The following is a 19,413-nucleotide window of genomic DNA, read 5'->3' as shown; positions in this document are numbered from 1 at the left end:
CAGGGCCGTCTGTGGCCCCTCTCGCAGTGCTGCTGATAGCAATACCACCCGAGGACACCTGCCAGGGGCGTGAAGGGTGTTGCCGAGCCAAGACTTTCCTATACCCCCCTTGCGCTCGTCTGAGGAGCGGACCCTGCCCGCCAGGCCAGGGCTGGGTGGGGGTAAGTGGCGGTGCGGCACAGCGGTGTTACGTCCGACACAGCCTGGCTGCTGTGGGTGAGGCTGAGCTCCCCGGTCTCCCGCCTGCAGCGGTCTGAGTACCGGGCCGAACTCGAGGGCGCTGTAGGGCCGCGGTCTGGACCCACCCCCTGCGCGGCCGGAGGTGCGGGCTGAGCCCAGGCTGTGGCCCTGGCCCAGTGGGCGTGGCTACGGACAGCGGGCGGGTGGATTCCGAGCGAAGCGCTCGCGGTGCCCAGCCTCCGGTCGGCGTCGCGGGGCAGAGCTCCGCGTGCGGGCCCGGCCGCTCGCTCGGCGAAGGGGCGGGAGCCGTTCACCTCAGCGTGTTCCTGCGCTGCGGCGGCGGCGGCCGCATGGAGCTCCCCGAGGAGGAGGAGGAGGAACCGGATTGGCTTTGCCCGGAGCCTAGCGGGCCTTGGAGCCATGCGGCGCCCGCGAGAGGCTCCTCCGCCACTCCCGGAGCACAATGTAAATACGGGCCCCATGGCCCCGAGAACGGGGTGGCGGGGGCTGGAGCTGTTGCTGTTGCCGGCGGGGAGAATCTGGAGCCCGCCGGGCGACGTAGTCAGACAGACGTCGAGAGCTGGGGCCCCTGAGACACGAGTGTTTGTCCCGCCCGGAGCTGAGCGACTCCCCCAGGGATCCATCCTGCCCCCAGCGCCCGGCTTGCTCCCCCCCCCCAGCGTCTCCCCATTCCCTCGCCTCCCTGTTTCCCCCTCAGTGTCCCCCATTGCCCTGGTCTCCGCACAGCCCCATCGGTGTTGGGACTGGTTCAAATGTGAAGCTTGTCAGAATTCGATTAATTTTTTATCATTTTGATGGCTAATAGCCATGCTTATTTTTAAGCATTTCCCCCGGGTTTTAGCAGTTTTTAATTTTTCACTTTTTTGGGGGGGGCCTCAATCGGGCGGTGGCAGACAATAATTTAATGACAATAGACTGAGTGAGATTAAAGAAGTTAAGGCTTTATAACCGTTAAAACACAAATTGTCAACAGCACCTGTCAAAATATATAAAGTAAATATTCTCAAATCGCACACTAATAAGTTCTCAAACAGAAATTTAGTTACTTTGCCTGTCTGTACATTTCAGTTATTATCAGTGGAAATATTTTTGTTGTTGGTTTGTGTGTGTGTAGGGAAATCAGTATACCAACACAAATTTAATGCTTCCAAACCTATTTAAATGGTAACAGTGTAGCTGAACCAGGGCATCATATTTGCTTGTAAAACACCACATCTGCGTGAAGTGCCATATAAATAATAATATATAGAAAATGGTGCTGCTCCGAGTGCTCAGTCCTGTTTCACATTAGGAACATGCAAAACACCAATTCAATGGAATTAGAAACTTGGATTGAAACAGTTAAATGTTGCACATTTCAGCACATTTTCATATAACTTAAAGTGCATTCCCTTTCATCTAAAAAAAACAAGTCCCCAGAAGGGGGAAAATCTGATATTTTTAAAATCATTAAATCTGTACTTAAGTATTAACATGTAGCTTAGTACATTTTTCTCAAACTTTCCTAAGAAAATGTTCATCTTTGGGTCAAGAACCAGCATAACAGATTTAAACTTTAAGAAATATATTTTTTTGAAATTATATAGTATGGGCCTTACTATATAGTTTAAAAATATATTTCCATAAAGTTTGCTCTTTGCACTTGACAGCATTTTTGCTTTCTGGTTGATGATCGGTTGCATCACTCATGGGCTGCTAGTAGGTGGAGTTCATGTGCATATTCTTTCATAGACAGGTTATTTATTTAAACCTGCAGCAGTAGAGAAGCTGAAATTGTAGAGATACTAGGCAGGTGTGTTCTCAGAGATAAAGAGGTGGGAAGTATATTTGGTGTTGTCACTTTTGTGCCCACCCACTGGATGCTTCTAAACAGAGTAGGAAAATCCTTATACATTTTCTAGCAATAATTAAAATAAACCAAGGCATACAATGTAAAGGGTGCTGTATCAGAAATACAACTTTATAAAATTATTCAGTAAAAAAGAATCGAGGTGGCACTGGCCATCTACAAGAGGTCTTCAGGATGTAGACAGCAGTATCTTTACTGATACCAAACCACTGTGCCAATTGGCTTCTGACCAAATTAATGTATAATTTATAAACTCTCTCTACTTTGCCACACAGTGCTTGATTTCCAAGCATAGTTTTCATGTGGGAGATTGTTTGTTGCATTATTGACAACGGTAAGAAGGATGTTATCTTTAAACTTGGTTGTACATTTTCATTGCAGCAGGTAATGGCAAGACTGTACCATCAGGAAGTACAGCGCACAGAGTAATTGTGCACACTGACCTGGATTGCTTTTATGCACAAGTAGAAATGATCCGTAATCCTGAATTAAGAGACAGACCTTTAGGTAAATTTATATGTTGCTGTTTATTGCTGTTGGGTTTATGTTTATGTGGTTGGGAAAGATAAAGATACTTTTTTATTTGTACTCTGTCTTTCATAACTTACTCCACTTGGTTCTAAGGGTCAGTTGAGCTTAAAACTGTTGGTACTATTGCATGTGAATTAACTAATCAATGGAAGAAAAGAGTGAAGTAAATATTTTTAAATTAATTCTATACTAATGCAGATGTGCCCATGTATACATCAGGTTGCATGATAAGGGCCAAAAATAGTGGGAATACCTTTTTAATAAGTGAAAAATTAATATGGCATTTAAGAAAAAATATTTTATTACCATAAAATGTTCTAAGACCATGAGCAAGGGTCCTGCTTCCGTCAGTCTTACTCAATAAAATTAGGGTGTATTTCTTCTCAAAAACGGTATTAAATTTTTACTGATTGAGGGATTTGCATTACAGGCTTTGACAGCAAAGTGTAAACCATTTGGCATGGAAGTACTGTAATAAACAAGTGACTCATTAAAATGTTCTGTAAATGTAAAGTGTTACGATTTTTTACCTTTGTTTCCAGGTGTTCAGCAGAAATACTTGGTAGTTACCTGTAACTATGAAGCCAGGAAACTTGGAATTCAGAAACTTATGTCTGTCAGAGATGCTAAAGAAAAATGCCCAGAGCTAGTGCTAGTTAATGGAGAGGACCTGACACAATACAGAGAAATGTCATACAAGGTTACAGGTACAGGTTAACAATTTCTTAATAATGGGAAATAAGTACTGTACATATACTTATTATGGTAAAAAAAAATTTCCTCCATAAACATTTCTGATTTTATGTGAGCTTCAGAAAATTGTCATAAGGCTTGTAGAGATGCCATCTCAATCTCTGATTCCATCAGATTTCACAAACTAAGCAGTTGGGCTCAGTCATTATCTAGATTAGAGGTGCATGCTGGATTCAGACAGCTGGGTGTATTTAAATGGCCTACATGACATACTAGGATTCTGCAGAATCTTTAATGTTAATATTTTTCAAATGAAAGGTAAGTTTCAAGCCCTCATGGCAGCAGAGAGAACCTTCCAAAAATGAACTGAGGGGAAACTGATGTCATGACATCTGCCTGAGACTGCAGGTAGCCTGAGTCAGAGACTCAGAAGTATGAACTCCCCTGTCCCTTGTTAATTTTCTTCAAAGGGTTGATAATGAAGTCCACAGAATTGGGAATTTGGAGTTGCTGCAGGGAAAGAATTACAGAAGTTAAAACCTTGAAGACTCACAAAGAGAAAAGGGAAAGGAGCAGAGAAAGGAAGTAAAGGGCAAAATAGCAGTGGCCTAAAGGGAAGCAGATTTTCTCATTGAGTGCTGAAGAGACAATAAGGTATTCAGTAGTATTACCTTGCAGCTATGTTCTCCCCTTGAGTTCTGTGCAAATTTCTCACTTAGATCAGTGGGAAATCTACTGTGGATTGTAGAGAATATGAAGTCCCAAGTTTACATTATTACACTATGTGGTTATTGTCACAATTTCAGAACAACTGCACCTCTGACTTCCTGTGTAGTTTGCTCAAGGGATGTTCTCTTAAGTATCAAGGGATCTAGCCATCAGCTCTTTCCAGACAGGGACCTGCGTCCCTCTCCCTCCAGACCTGACATGTAGGCTGCAGTGTCCTGCAATTCACTGTGATTATTCCCGCAGGTCTGCCCTAGTTCAGCTTTCTCTCAAGGGCTAAGACCGTGATTTACCAGAGACCAAACAGCCGTATGCAGAGCACAGTACATTTATTTTAGGACAAAAATATTAGAGAGAAAACATAATAAAACAATAATAAGTCTAAACACATACTTTAGCTTACTAGAGATTCCCCCCATTTTCCTTATGGAGACCCAATAACATTCCAGGGTCCAATCCAGACTAGTGAGGGGTTGTCACCTCCTGCCCTGCAACCTTGGGTGGTTCACAATGTTTTGCTGTTGTAGGTCCCACAAACAGCCTTCTAGCATGTAGGTTACACCCTTTGTGTCTATAGCTGCTGTCCTGGTTCAGCAACTCTGACTCCAACAGCCTGTCAGCAACATACCAGCCACACACTAGCTTCTAGCAGCCTTGGTTACTACTTACAGAGTGACACCAATACACTTCCAGACCCGAATTTTCCCCAGAAACTTGTGTTCTGCAATGCCCAGCCCTCTCCTGGACAGTTCAGATATTCGAGATGTGTTGCCCCTGTAAGGATCAATGTATGACAGTATGGTACTTTAAACTGAATTGTTCAGTAACTCCAATTAAAGATGTCACTGAATTAGTTTTGCTTAAATAATAAAACAAGTTTATTTAATTTCAAAGAGAGAGGTTTTAAGTGAGTACAAGTATAAGGTATTGAAATAACAAATTGTTACAAGAGAAATAAAGATTAAATGCTTTCTACTTAACAAACGAGACATAGTTTAAGGTGAAATCCTTACCACATGTTCCCAGCAACAGGACTGACCAAATTCTCAGGTCAGAACCCCTCCCAAAGTCCAAAGGCTGGTTCCTTTGGGGAGAGAGAAGGATCAAGGGTACCTGGGGTGTTTTTGTACCTCCCTTTTATTGTCCAGTCACCCTCTGAAATGCATTTTCCTGAGGGTTACGCCTAGATGAAGTTCCTTCCAACTCTGAGGATGGAGACATGGGGTCTTGTGGTGAAGGAGGTTCCATGTTTGTTAATGTACAAATCCATCTGTTTCTGCTGCCAATCGACTTCAATGACACAGGGCTAGAAGTGTCAGTTTGTCATTCAGCTGTTTTACCCACTCCACAGACTTGTCTGGTAAACACATTTCAGTCAAAACTTCAGCTTATGTTCAAAACTTTACGTATAATGTTGCTACACATTTTTCACCATGATATTATTGACCAACAAGTTATTAGTTTTCAAGTGATACCTCACAAGGCATATTTTGTAGAAAAATTATTACAGTGGTGTATAGGTTGTGAATACATGGGTGCATTAGTCACAGACCCTATTGGGTTCCACTCTTTCAAACACTTAAGGAGGGTGTCCGTCTTGGTTAAAGAGTCTTGTCAATTTGTTGGATCAAAACTAGGGCTTGGTTTGAACCAGTATATGCAATTAATCATGGGGTTGGTACCTTTCTGTAAGAGTTTACCTGTCCCAGGGTCTGTAGTAATTATGCCCCCCAGCGATTTTAGGTCCTAGATGGAGCTTGGTAATCTTCCCCACCAGCCAGCATACAGTTCCTGGCTCACTGAGATACAGCTGAGAAGGTGGGTGAGGTAATATCTCTTACTAAACCAGTTTCTGGTAGTGAGAGAGACAAGCTTTCAAGTTTACACAGCTTTTCTTCAGGTCACCTTGTCTCCCTAATGTCCTGGGACCAACACGGCTGCAGCAACACTGCTTGCAACAATGAGAGATACAATTAACATTTATAAAGTGGATACAGTAGTTTAAAGATATCCCTGTGTTTGTCATACCTGTCCCAGTTACATACTTTGCTTTTTTCCATAGAGCTACTGGAAGAATTTAGTCCACTGGTAGAAAGACTTGGATTTGATGAAAATTTTGTGGATATCACAGAGTTGGTAGAGAAGAGACTAGCACAGCTGCAGAGAGATGGCTGTTCCAAAGTGTCTGTGTCTGGTCATGTGTATAATAATCAAAGTGAGTGGTTATTCCCTATTTTGCTAAAATATTTTATTAAATATTAGTAGAATTTACTACAAAAAGTATCTTGATAACTAAGTTTATTAAACTTTCAAAACTGCATGATAACACATTTCCTATTCAATACAGTATTGTCTGGAAAACTTTTATTTTTCCTATGGTTATACTGCCAGGAAACGACTTGCAATATACCATAATTTCATATCTGAGAATCTCATTTTGAGTGGCATGTGTATCTTCGTATATTAATGTCAGTGGAAGTTGGGCATGCACAGTGAGTTGAGAGAATAGATTCTTTTGTTTATGTGGTCTTCAAAAAAGACAGTTAAATGTAGAATTAAATATCTAGTTTGATTGAGCTTAAAGTAACAGCTTTCATGTTACTTCATGAAAATTTAGTTTTAAGTGTTTAGTTACTGTGTGTCAGCTAATTGAAATTTTCATCAAACATATCCTTAATGTATACCAAAAAACAGAGCAAAAAGTTTTGCTGTACAGGGTGACTGCATGGGAGACTTGTACTGAAGTCACTGGGGACTGACTGTAGAAATTGGACTGATTCATATTCTCCCCTAGGATCCTTCTAGGTCACAAGTGCACACAGTTGGCATAGCAAGATTTGTATTCATTTAATAAATGAAGGAAAAGAGCAGTTGATTTTTACCAGACCAGATGTTAATATCAACTGTTGCTATAATTTTTAATACAGTTCTGAGAAAGAACTGGCTTAATAAGGTCTCATTTCATTAGTGTTCACCCTTGAGTAACAGAGATGGACACCTTCCAGTTATCTTAATTAAACAAATGTTGTACTCCTAAATCTCTAATTCATTAATTTTTTCATTTGGTTATATTGAGGCAAGAGTCTGTTCCATGATGATATTTAAATATTTTTCTTTGATATCTATTAAACATTTATAGAGTATATTTATCCTTAAAGTACTTTCCAAACATTAAGTAATTTTCACAATAATTCTGTGATGGTAGAGTATTACCCTTTTAATTTTAGAGAGGAGGTAACTGAGGTACAAAGAGGTTAAATCACTTGTCTGAGGTTAAATACTTACTCTATGGCAGAGAACCCAATAGTCCTTACATTCAGCCCCTTGATCTACCCAGTAGACCACACTCTTTCCCATAAAGTTTTTTATAGGTTATAAGCACATGAATCTTCTTATTAGCGAATGGACCTGTAGTAGTGATTTGTAGTGATTTGAGTGGTCATTGTATGCTGAAAAGTGACCACCTCCTTTTTGTCTTCACAGCAGTCAATTTACATGATGTGATGCATATAAGATTTGTCATTGGATCTCAGATTGCAGCAGAGATGAGGGAAGCCATGTACAATAGACTGGGTCTTACAGGCTGTGCAGGAGTGGCCTCTAACAAATTACTATCTAAACTGGTATCTGGTACCTTCAAACCAAATCAACAAACAGTTCTTCTACCTGAAAGCTGTCAGGACCTAGTAGGCAGCCTCGATCACATCAGAAAAGTGCCTGGTAAGATATTGGTGCCACAATCTTTCATTTAGACATTGTGAGAATTCATAATTTTAATATACACACTATGCTTTTAAAACGGAAAGAATTTTAAAAATCTGTTTTTTCATATTTATATTTTGCATTTTATTCAAACTAGTCAGTGAAACTATACTAGTTTGTTGTATTTCTGTTCTCTAGTCCATGTCACTTTTTGGTTCTGCACTAACACAAGTGCTGCAGCATTTGGGTTGCAAATACCTAAAAAGAATGTATAAATCTCAGACTGTTTTCATTGACACCCAAACACTGATATTGATATCAGTACTTATATAACTTTTGAAAAAAAATTTGCTCAATCCTAAAATGTGGGTCTCAATTACTTGAAAATGTTGCTTCAAAGAACTTCCAGTTCTATAATTAAAATAATTATATTTGATAATGTCTAGTTTTATATGGCAAAACATTATAAATTATATTTATAGGGAAAAGGTATTTTAGTTTATTAACCAAATAATAAATTAGTTTTTAGTATTTTATATAATATATAAATTATAAATACAACTTGCTAAGCATATCTTAATCTTTTAAATGACTTTCCTGTGTACTGTATTATTTTGTAAAGAGATTTTACTCAAATTATCACACACTTTTTTCATCTAGGGATTGGCTATAAAACTACCAAGCGCCTAGAGTTGCTGGGTCTCAGCAGTGTGCGTGATCTCCAGACCTTTTCACCTGTAATACTAGAAAAGGAACTAGGAGTTTCAATTGCTCAGCACATTCAAAAGCTCAGCTATGGAGAGGATGACTCCCCTGTGGCCTCCTCAGGACCTCCTCAGGTACAAATGACATATGAAAATACAGTTTTTCAGAATGAGAAAGATTGCACTCTTTGAGTACAGTTTTGCTGAGCTTGCTGACATCCAGTCATAATGAACACAGGAATTGTCATACTGGATCAGACCAGTAGTCCATCTGTTCTGGGATCCTGTCTCTGACAATGGTCAGTACTATCTGCTTCAGAGTAAGTTACAAGAAATCTTACAATTACGAGATATCCTGCCACTCAGGAAAGTTTTTCCCAACTCCCCATAGTTAGAGGACATGGCAGTTCATATCCTTTCCAAAATTCTTTTAATTTTATTTATATCTACTATTATAACTCAAGATATTCTTGTTACCTCTACTAATGTCTGATCTTTTTTTGAATCCTGCTGAGCTCTAGGTTTAATGGTATTTTGTGGCAATGAGTTCCAGAGGTTAATATGTGAATTATGTGGAAAAGCTATTCCCTTTCATACCTTTTGAATTTGCTTGGTCACTTGATAATACACAAAATTAAAAGGACTATTGCATTTCTTACAGTCCCTTAGTGATGAAGATTCTTTTAAAAAATGTTCATCAGAAGTGGAAGTTAAAAAGAAAATGGAAGAACTACTTGCTAACCTTTTAGACAGGTGACTGTCTTCATTTGTTCTTATTGCTGACTGTGTTTGTGACCTGAAAGAACACTGGGCATATGTAAGGTTTGTTTTATATTTTGCAGAGCATACTTTGGTCTCTTCTATCTTCAGAATGCTGCCCCTCAACCCCACCTGCCTCTAACTACTTCCTCATTACCTTTATCTCTGAACTTGTGAAATGTGTCCTCTACAACTGTGGCCTCAAATTCCCCTCCTGCAACTCCATCCTGCTCCTCTCCTCCAGTCTGGCTTTCACCCTCTCCACTCCATTGAAACTTTTCTCTCTCTACCCTGTCCCTGGGTAATCTTATCCACTTGAATGGTTTCAGTTACTATTGTTATGCTGCTGTCTCCCATCTTCACTTCTGACTGCTTCCCTTGGTTAGACCTTGCATCTCAGCCGGTTTCTCTGACATCTCTTTAATGTTGTGCCATCAACTTAAGCTTAACGTGGCCAAAACTGCACTCCTTATCTTGCCTTCTACTGTTCTGCACAACCGCAGACAACACCATCATCATTCCTGTAACTCAGGCTTATAACCTCGGTGTCATCTTCAGCTCTTCGCTTTCCATTACCACTCACATCCAGGCAGTATCCAAATTCTGCTTCTCCTGCATCATCATCAAGATACTTCCATTTATTTTTGTACAGACAGGAAGAATTAATTCATTCCCCTTATCTCCTGTCTTGATTATGTAGCCACCACAAGTATGTTTACACTTCAGTGTAAGCTGAGGGTTCAAATTCAGGCTCAGGCCTAACTCCCCTTCCATCTACACACAAATTGTGCTAACCCCGGGCTTGGATCCAGGGTTCCAGGACACCACAGGGGTGGAGGATGTTAGCCTTCCACTCTGTCAGGGCAGAATTGTTCCCTTCAACATATTTTCTAGTACAGTCATTCTCAACCTTTTACATACCAGGACTGCCTTTTAATACTGGGACCTTACTACCACTTAGCAATATGGGATGGACAAGATGGTTGCATCTCTAGATTGAGAACCATATTCTAGTACTTCCAGCAGTCCATGTCTAAAAAATCTCAAGCAATGGGGCTTCCACCACTTTCTTTACTAATGTAGAGATTTTTTCCTTAAGTGAATAAAACAGTACGTTTTTTTCTACCAGTCTTCAACTGTGTGCAATACTAAACAAAAACTATTTATTGAAACCATTTGTAAAAAATGTGAAGAAATAAATAGACATTGCCAGTAAATAGAGTTGAGTTAGGAAGCACTAGAATGGTATCAATTGGGGAGAATGAGGCAGGAAAGAAATTAAAGCTAAAGCTTTAAAGCTGCTTATTACCATTATTTTGTTTCACTTTCTTGATGGATTAAAAAAAGATATACATTACTTACTTGATCCAGTTGCTTTGAAAGTATTTGTAAAGCAGTGGTAATGTTAATTGCTCTGCACACCTTTATTTTCTTCAGAATATCCAAAGATGGAAGAAAGCCACATACAATAAGATTAACCATCCGTAAATTTTCATCAACCAATAAATGGTTTAGTCGGGAGAGTCGTCAGTGTCCTATTCCCTCTCATGTTGTTCAGAAATTTGGGACAGGTAAGAGCTTTTCTGAAGTTTTGTTTTCAGAAAGTATTTGGTCAGTTGTTAGTTTGGTTAAGGATTCCTTTGGTGCCCAGTATGTTGTTTGAAATTTTAACCAGGGTTGCTTTAAATGGAAAAATGCCCAAGTATTTGGCACATTCATAGGAACGATGAAATGATACTTCCTTCTGGGAAGGAAGGTTTATCAGTCTATTAATTTCAGTATCAATAAAGTTTCAGGTATTAAGTGTTACCTTTGCTTTGCTTTAAGTTACTTTAAATCTAGGTTTCTGAACAATGTTTCATATGCTGGTTTTTAATTTAAAGTACACCTCTACCCCGATATAACGCTGTCCGCGGGAGCCAAAAAATCTTACCGTGTTATATGTGAAACCACATTGTATCGAACTTGCTTTGCCCCCCCCCCCCCCCTTGCTCCTTGTCCCCTGTCCGCCCCCTCCAGAGACCACCCCGTCCCTAATCACCCCCAGGACCTCACCCCTACCCAACCTCCCTGCTCCCTGACTGCCCCGCCCCATGACAGGCACTCACTGGGAGTGGTGGGAAGTGGAGCAATGTGGCCCCAGCCTGCTCCACTCAGCCAGCTCCCAGCCGTGGCACTCCGCTTCCCGCCACTGGTGAGTGCAGGGAGGTTGGGGAAAGGATGCCCTCCACACTCACCTGCGGTGGGAAGTGGAGCGACGTGGCCGCAGCCCGCTCCACTCCGCCAGCTTCCAGCTGCGGCACGCCGCTTCCTGCCACTGGTGAATGCGGGGAGGTTGGGGAAAGGACGCCCCCCCGCATTCACCAGTGACGGGAAGCAGAGCACCGCAGCTGGGAGCTGGCGGAGTGGAGCGGGCTGGGGCTGGGCTGCTCCGCTTCCGCTGCTGCCGGTGTGTGTGTGTGTGTGTGTGGTGGGGGGGGGATCCCACCCCCTAGCGACACGGCTGTGGCCAGGCTGAGGGAAGCGGAGCGGGCTGTTCCCAGCCCCCGGCTAATCACCCAGGCCACTCTGGGCCTGCGGGGCCCCCCAAAATGCCCCCCCCACCCCAGCTCCTGCCTCCCAGACCCTGGGCTGTGGGGGAGGCCTGCTTTATCGCGTTGTATGTGAACCCGTGTTAATCGGGTCACGTTATATCCGGGTAGAGGCATATTGCATTGGTTTTATGTGATAGATGTATCTCAGTGAAACAATGTTAAAAACACAGGACTTCCTGGCAGGAATAACTTTGTTCAATAAGTAACAAAGTTGTTAACTCAGCCTTGCAAGATTGTTTTGGGAGTTTACTAACCCAGGCACAAAATATACTTGCCTGCCTTTTACCCTGATGTTGAAAAATTAATTAAATGTAACTCATCTCTGTCCAAAAAGAAAAGAGAGAGAAATTACATGCAAGGGATGAGTGAGTGAAAGGAATTTTGTGTGGCTGTTAGTTATAAGATTTCAGGATCTTTCTGAATCACTCCTTATCCAACAGTGTGTGACATGTATACAGTCTTCGTCCTCTGAAGCTAGGGTTTGTCCATCCTAAATAAGGATCAGTCTTTCATTTGCAACTTCATATGGAGTTTATCTTTTCCCTATATTTGACCAATCACTTCACTACTATTCAGTATCATTATGTTTTCTCTCTTAGTAAGTATAGAGTTTTATAAAATACTGTAATCATAGACCGGAATTAGTATAGGGTTTCACCTCTGAACCTGATCTAGATTGGAAGAGACCAAAAGTTATTACCCTCTGATAGGTCCACACGCTCCTGCGAAAGTAAATAAGTGGTCATAGTCTAGCTCTTTGTTGTCCAATAGCTGTATCACACAAATTGTCATTGTCATTAATTGGATCCGTTTGAAGACGATTTAATAGAAATGGAGAGTGAGCTACTCTCAGTTGTATAAAAAGGCCTTTTCCATTTGCAGGATCCTAGTTTAATTGTGTTTGTTTAAATTGACCACTTTTCCAATTATCACATCACTTCTTAACAGAGATGACAGGGCAGAACAGGAGAGCTTGTATCATTAATGTCTATGCTATAGAGATTCCGTGGGCATGTCCCTAGGGTTGTCAATCTGGCACTTCTTGCAACCACAACATTTACAAAACCTTTTTAAGTGTCAAAAACTGTAAACTTAAGTCTCTTTATTTTCAGATGATCAAATAAATGCTGCCTTACTTGGCACAACTGTAGTTACAATCCCTCACATTTCCTAAGAACTGAGATTTTTTCAGTGCATTGAACAATTAGGGTAAATGCTAACTTATTTCGCATTAGTGCAAAGTGTTAAAAGTCCAGACTATCTCATGCACAAACCTTAATTCCATTCAGCCCCTTATAGAAAGATTTAAATTAATTCTGCTGTTTGTTTACATTTCATGTTCAGGAACCTATGATGTTGTAGCCCCACTGGTTGGTATCCTTATGAAATTGTTTAGAAAGATGATAAAAGTGGAGATGCCATTTCATCTTACCCTTCTGAGTGTCTGCTTCTCAAATCTTAAAGCTCTGCCTAGCCTCGCCAAAGGATCCATAGGATTTTATTTAACTCGGTCGTCACCCCCTTCAAGTGCTGGCAAAGTAAGTTGAAGATTATTAAAAACTGTCAATCAAATCAAGTGCATTAAATTCAGACTGAGACTATATATATGCTGTAGTATCCTTAATACTTTAAGAAGTTTTATAGTCCCAAATATCATCTCGGTAGTAAAAATGAGGGACTCTGTGGGCTCTCCTGAGTACAAGCTATTTACAAGATGAGTTTATGCTATCCTTCTTTGGTAGTATTAATCTGTTTTCAATTACCATGTCTTGAATGGGACAATACTAGGCAATGAAACTTTATTACTGTGGGAAAAAGAGAGGAGCTTGTGGAGCCAAGGTTTTCAGAAGTGGATGCCTAAAATTTAGGTTTCCCACTGACTTTAATGGGAGCTCTTCTGCCTGCTCAGCACGTCTGAAAAATCAGGCTACTTAAGTAGATACCTAAGTATGAAGTTAAGAGCCTAATTTTTCAGCATCCATTTTTGAAAACCTCAGTGCTTCTGTAATGTGTGATCTATAGGTCATGGTGGAACTGAAGTGATCTAAATATTTCTTTCTCTCATAAAATATCTTTAACTGTTTAGCTTGAATTTAATCGTGTTAAAGTGCCCTTAATTTACCTTTTTGCACTTAGGTATAAGGGTGTCTTCAAACACTGGGTTGCTTTACTTTCCATATGCTCTTAACTCACCCTGTTCAGGCTAGGAATTAAGAGTAGGATTTCATCTTCAAATCTCACTTACATAATTTAAATCAATTATGATGTGTTACTTTATAGATCTTTTTTTAATGGAAATATAGAGAAGTTGACAAAAGACCATGGTTGAAATCTTGGCCTCATTGAAGACACAGTAAAACTCCCATTGATTTCAGTGGAGCTAGCACTTCACCCCAGAATTCTTTGGGGGGAGGGATAGCTCAGTGGTTTGAGCATTGACCTGCTAAACCCAGAGTTGAGTTCAATCCTTGAGGGGTCATTTAGGGATCTGGGGCAAAAATTGGGGATTGGTCCTGCTTTGAGGAGGGGGTTGGACTAGATGGCCTCCTGAGGTCCCTTCCAACCTTGATATTCTATGATTCTGTATTTTTTAATTCTTAGTATTTGTAAGTCACTGTACTGTTGATCATTTAAGATCTACTTTGTATTTAGAAACTTGAGGTTAATTTATCAAAATTCTGGTCCTTGGTTACATACAAGTAATCATGACTTCAAGTCACACATTTATACATGCAAACAGATCTTGTGTCTATAATAATCAGTATTTGGTATGCAATTACTCTGTTAGGTGAGATGTGCAAAGTTTATATCTTTTGTTCTTGGTTCTCTCCTTTTTTCACTGCACATTTGTCCATAGCTGACCACCTTCCCTTCCACAATCTATCATACAACCTATATGCAGACATCCAGCTCTGTTAACTCCCTACCCCTATCCCAACTTCTCAGGTGTCCATGCTCTCATATCTTCTCTTTTCTCTGATAATTGCTTTTACACAGAGGCTCATTCTTCTTTTCTGGGTGCAACATAATTTGGTTTGGAAGTTTTGTCCTTTTAAATTTTCTTTAGATGCAAAATTAATGATACAGTCTGTAAATAAGTATTTAGGCATATTGAAGGACTTTGATGTAGCTGGGCTGCCAGACGGGTACTTGTTTTACAACCGCAGCAAAACTCTTTAAATATCTGGTCCATTATCTATCTCTAAGTACTATGTTGAATAGAAAAATCTTTGTTGCTGGGTGATTCAGTGGTAATTTTTGTTTGTGGAAGCAGGATTTAAGGGATCACTATCAGTATAATTGTATTTATGACATGGTGTCCTTTTAATCATTTAATATTTTTCATATACATTATGTAGCTAAATAATATATTCTATGCTGTAGAAAATGGAAGGTGTTCCACAAGACCAAGTGAACTCCTGCAGTTTTGTACCAGACGGAAGAACTAGAGAATCTTCACTAGAAACCAAAAGCTGCACAGAAGAACCTGAAATTCCTGTTTGCCCACTTCATTTGCTTCCCGCTGGCATTGACCAGGAGGTCTTCAGTCAGCTTCCAGAAGATATTAAAGGGGAAATTATTTCTGACAAAACTGGGGAAAGGATCCATACACAGAATGTTTTGAGCCAGCCATTACCTTTTTCTAAAGGAGCACTACCATTTTTTGCACAAGAACAAATGCACACTACCCCGAATTCCAGAAGAGCAGATCATAGTATCAACAGTTTGGTATGCAGTGAACACTTTCAATCTACCAGTGAGATAGAGACTGCCATGGTACAGAGGCCTAATCCTAATTGTATTCTCAGTCTACAGGATCCTCCTGAATACCCTGAAAGTGCATTAATGGATGACTGTATGGAACAAGTACCTAAGGAATCACTGAATTTCAATAACACTGATTCAATTGTATTGAACTTGCAAAGTCAACAACATTTTCTTCAGCCCCACAGTTCAGACACACAAGAGCAGCCCATTGGAGCAGCCTCTCAGGATGAAGGTCAGAGAGAGCAAGCGTCAGGAGAAGGAAGAATTGTATTTCCTCCTAATGTTGACCCAAATATTTTTTCTGAACTACCTGCAGAAATGCAAAAGGAACTCCTGGCTGAATGGAAGAATCTAAAACCTGTTTCCAAAATGCACATGAATAAACCTTCTGAAAAGTTAAAAACAAACAAAGGAAAAAAGAATGTGATGCTGTGTTCACCACAGTCTAACAGTTTATTAAGGTATTTTAAACCAAAGTGATTATTATATACATAATACAGAGATGACTGGTGTAAAAATAAGGACACCATAAGCCCTGGCACTTGAAGGTAATACAATCATATTCATGCATTAAAGAAATGTACTGTTTTAAAGTGTAATGTGACAAAATAGCATACAGAAACTAACAGACCACCTCAACAATTAATAGTGTAAAACTATTGATAATTCCTTTTAAAAGTGACTAATACTATGTATTCTTGTGTTAAACTAGCAGATTAATGTTTTATTTAGTCCAAAGAGAGCAGCAATGGAGACTGCCTTCCCCTAAAATGCACATTAGATGCGATGAATCCTCCAGTTGTTACTACCCATATTAAAACATTGCAAACCAGTTTGAAACACTTACACTTGTTCTTGTATCAGCCAAATGGCATCCATTAGGGCATGGGTGTTCTTGCTGTTAAAACATTTTTTAAACTCAAAATACAGAAAATACTGACTTGAATGGTGGGGCTTGTGAAACTAATGGAATAAAGAGAAAATAGTACTGCTTTCTTAGTAGTTAGTCACTAACTGCTAGAGGTAAAATACATCAGTAATGTGAACAGAGCATCATCTACAGGCAGTTCTAATCACAAATAGGCTTTTACTATTTGTAGTTGGAATAGCCACCAAGACAGTTGTCAGCATTTCCAGCCATTGATTAGGCGAGGTCCCAGTTTGGAAAGATACTTAAGAACATGCTTAACTACTTTACTGATTTACCTCAATATTGATTTAGGAATATAATTTAAAAAAAATCTTGGCCAATGAAGACTGATTACAAAATTGCTGTTTAAATGTTAGCTAATTATTTTTGCAAAGTAACTTGTAATAAACACGTTTATAGTTGTTAATACCTTGCCTGTTTTATTCAAGATAAAATAACTTTGAGATGTACTAATCTAATGAGATATTTTACTATTAAAATGTCAATGCTTTTAATTCCAGGGCAAAATCAAATTATGCTTAAATCCTAAATACTGACTAGTTCCTGAGAGGAACATACTAATTAACAATTGCTACATAACAAATTATCTCACAATAACTTTACACAGAAAATGACGTGAATGTGTGTTACAGAACACATCACTGTATCTTTAGGTTACAGTGAAGTCTGACTCTATTATGTGTTTTGATGGCAACTCGGGTTCTGATTTTAAAAAAAAAAAGCAAAAAGCTTTTTCCTAAAAAATAGCAAAACATATACTGTTATGCTTAGTCATCATTTCTGCTACTAACAGAAGTACATGAAATTAAACTACACATCTACATTCTCCATATAGACCACACTTAAAATATTAAAGATCTCAAATTCTTTAATTTTAAAATGAACCCAGGTGACAGCTGCATATGATTTATATGTATACAACTTTCCTCTTATGTTTGGCATTGGTGTATAATTCTTTAGCATCTTTATTCCAGACCTTGCTTCAGTGATTAGATTTATGAGGGTAGTAAGCAACGTTCTCTCCACCACTGAAGGTAGAAGCATTGCTTCCTGTTCTGGCTGGATAAACACAATTAGTTTGGAATGTTCTGGATTCCTGTAAGAAAGGGAACTGAAATGTTAAAATAAAATATGTATTTATCCAACAATGAGAATTCTGGAGAGGAATAAATCTTTGAATATGATCCACAAAATGTACGTGCTGAAATATCCTCTCTATTAAAGTGAAGGGATGTAGCATACACAGAGTTCATAGAAAATGAGCTTCAGCAAACCAGTGTAACCACATGCAAGTCTCATGTGATGGTGCTCTCAATCACAATGTTAGAAGAGGCAGGTCTGAGCCACAAAGTTTGGATCTACAATCAAATCCAAAGTGTCCCCAGAGTACAACTAGTACTACAGAAATTCATAGATCTAAGTCAAAATGAGATCAGTTTTAATTTTTGTAGGTAGAAGGTTACTGTATTTCAGAGACCTAGCTTTATATAAGACATTAATACTTACTCTGGCAGGGCTGAACACACACATCCACAAGGGTTTTTATGACCACGGATGCAAGATGGAGATGGGTGGCATTTTTGATAGCCCACAGTGACAGCTAAGTGAGCAAAACACAGAATTAAAAATGAAGAATTTATTGATTAAACAAGTCAGTCATGTTGACCTTAAGTAGTTTTTAAAAAGGAAATGTTTCTTTCCCCAAATGATACAATACAAAACTTAATACAGTTATCAATATATGTATTTCTAGCAATTACATTCTATAGGCTAGATTTCAAAAAGATATCTATGATTGTGCAAACAATTGCCCTAAATGCAGATTTCTAATAGAGCATGTATGTTTTGACAGGAAAGTTTATTAAAACCACCTTTGAGATTTGATCCTTTATGTCCAAGACCATAAGGTGTGGCAGTATTTCAGGGTAGAAGAGTCACTCAGCTGGCAAACATCAATAATTAGTAAATGCAACTGGGGGAGAGGGGAAGGAAGCTATGCTTGCTGTGTGTTGCACCTTAACTGCAGTGGTCTTCACAACACCACTGTCATGCTCTATTATGTCAGACATAGTGCTTGAAAAGTGTACTTATTCAGTGATCAAATGAAGTACCCAGTGTGAAAAACACCTTACATTGCCATCACCCAAATGCCACACCCACACAAAGGAATGAGGACTAAAACAGAAATAATACAGTTGTTCCCTGCTTTGTGTGTGTGCACATTATTTACTTAATCAACTTTCTATTTAATTTTTTTTTATGTAACAGTGGTTCCAATAAAGATGGACCGGCTGGATCTGTTACTTGCCCTCATTAGCCCCCTAGCTGATATGTGGTCAAATAGGTGTGTCAGAAAAACTGACTCAAAGAAACACTCTAAAGGGAACTGTTAGTCATCTTTATTTTGTATACCCAAGGTCTGCCATACAGTCTGTTTTTCAATGCTTCCCACATGCATGGAAGATGGATTGCAAAGGAAACAGATTGTGCTCTTTATGCTGTACAAGACAGCCTCAATGTTAGTTTTTCCAAAAAGCTATTTTCTGCTTTTTTAGTACTAGAAATATTGAATCCTAGTTTTCCTGTTTTAATAGGGGACTTTAACAAAATTTAAATTGAGGCCTACTTTATACTTAAAGACTAACCAAACATTTTTTGTTTCCTTTGCAATTCACCTTTAACAGCTACCTTCAAAAAAAATTTTATATTTTTAAATAAACATTACCACTGCTTTACAAATACTTTCAAAGCAACTGGATCAAGTAAGTAATGTATATCTTTTTTTAATCCATCAAGAAAGTGAAACAAAATAATGGTAATAGTATAGAACATAAGAAGCTTTAAAGCTTTAGCTTTAATTTCTTTCCTGCCTCATTCTCCCCAATTGATACCATTCTAGTGCTTCCTAACTCAACTCTATTTATTGGCAATGTCTATTTCTTTACATTTTTGGGG

General features: G+C 39.3%; 1 protein-coding gene across 1 annotated transcript; it reads left to right on the top strand.

Moving 5' to 3' along the window:
• The first annotated feature begins 365 nt into the window (after window positions 1-365).
• POLI (DNA polymerase iota) lies at window positions 366-16,864 on the top strand. Its single transcript, XM_084628684.1, has 10 exons — window positions 366-645; window positions 2,432-2,557; window positions 3,124-3,288; window positions 6,063-6,215; window positions 7,484-7,720; window positions 8,363-8,541; window positions 9,068-9,159; window positions 10,603-10,736; window positions 13,104-13,297; window positions 15,144-16,864. The coding sequence occupies exons 1-10, from the start codon at window positions 531-533 to the stop codon at window positions 16,005-16,007; spliced, it is 2,259 nt and encodes a 752-aa protein (XP_084484810.1). The 5' UTR covers window positions 366-530; the 3' UTR covers window positions 16,008-16,864.
• The last annotated feature ends 2,549 nt before the right edge of the window (window positions 16,865-19,413 follow it).

This window comes from Lepidochelys olivacea, assembly GCF_965140295.1.
Source record: "Lepidochelys olivacea isolate rLepOli2 genome assembly, chromosome: 5".
In the NCBI taxonomy this organism is placed as follows: Eukaryota; Metazoa; Chordata; order Testudines; family Cheloniidae; genus Lepidochelys; species Lepidochelys olivacea.
The sequence above is the reverse complement of the archived record's forward strand: the minus strand, read 5'-3'. Positions and strand labels throughout refer to the sequence as shown.

Excerpts from the sequence above, each read along its gene's own strand:
- POLI (XM_084628684.1), top strand. The coding sequence starts at position 531 with ATGGAGCTCCCCGAGGAGGAGGAGGAGGAACCGGATTGGCTTTGCCCG. Across the intron at positions 7,721-8,362 it reads TCACATCAGAAAAGTGCCTG|GGATTGGCTATAAAACTACC; the intron begins GTAAGATATTGG and ends TTTTTCATCTAG. Across the intron at positions 10,737-13,103 it reads TGTTCAGAAATTTGGGACAG|GAACCTATGATGTTGTAGCC; the intron begins GTAAGAGCTTTT and ends TTTCATGTTCAG.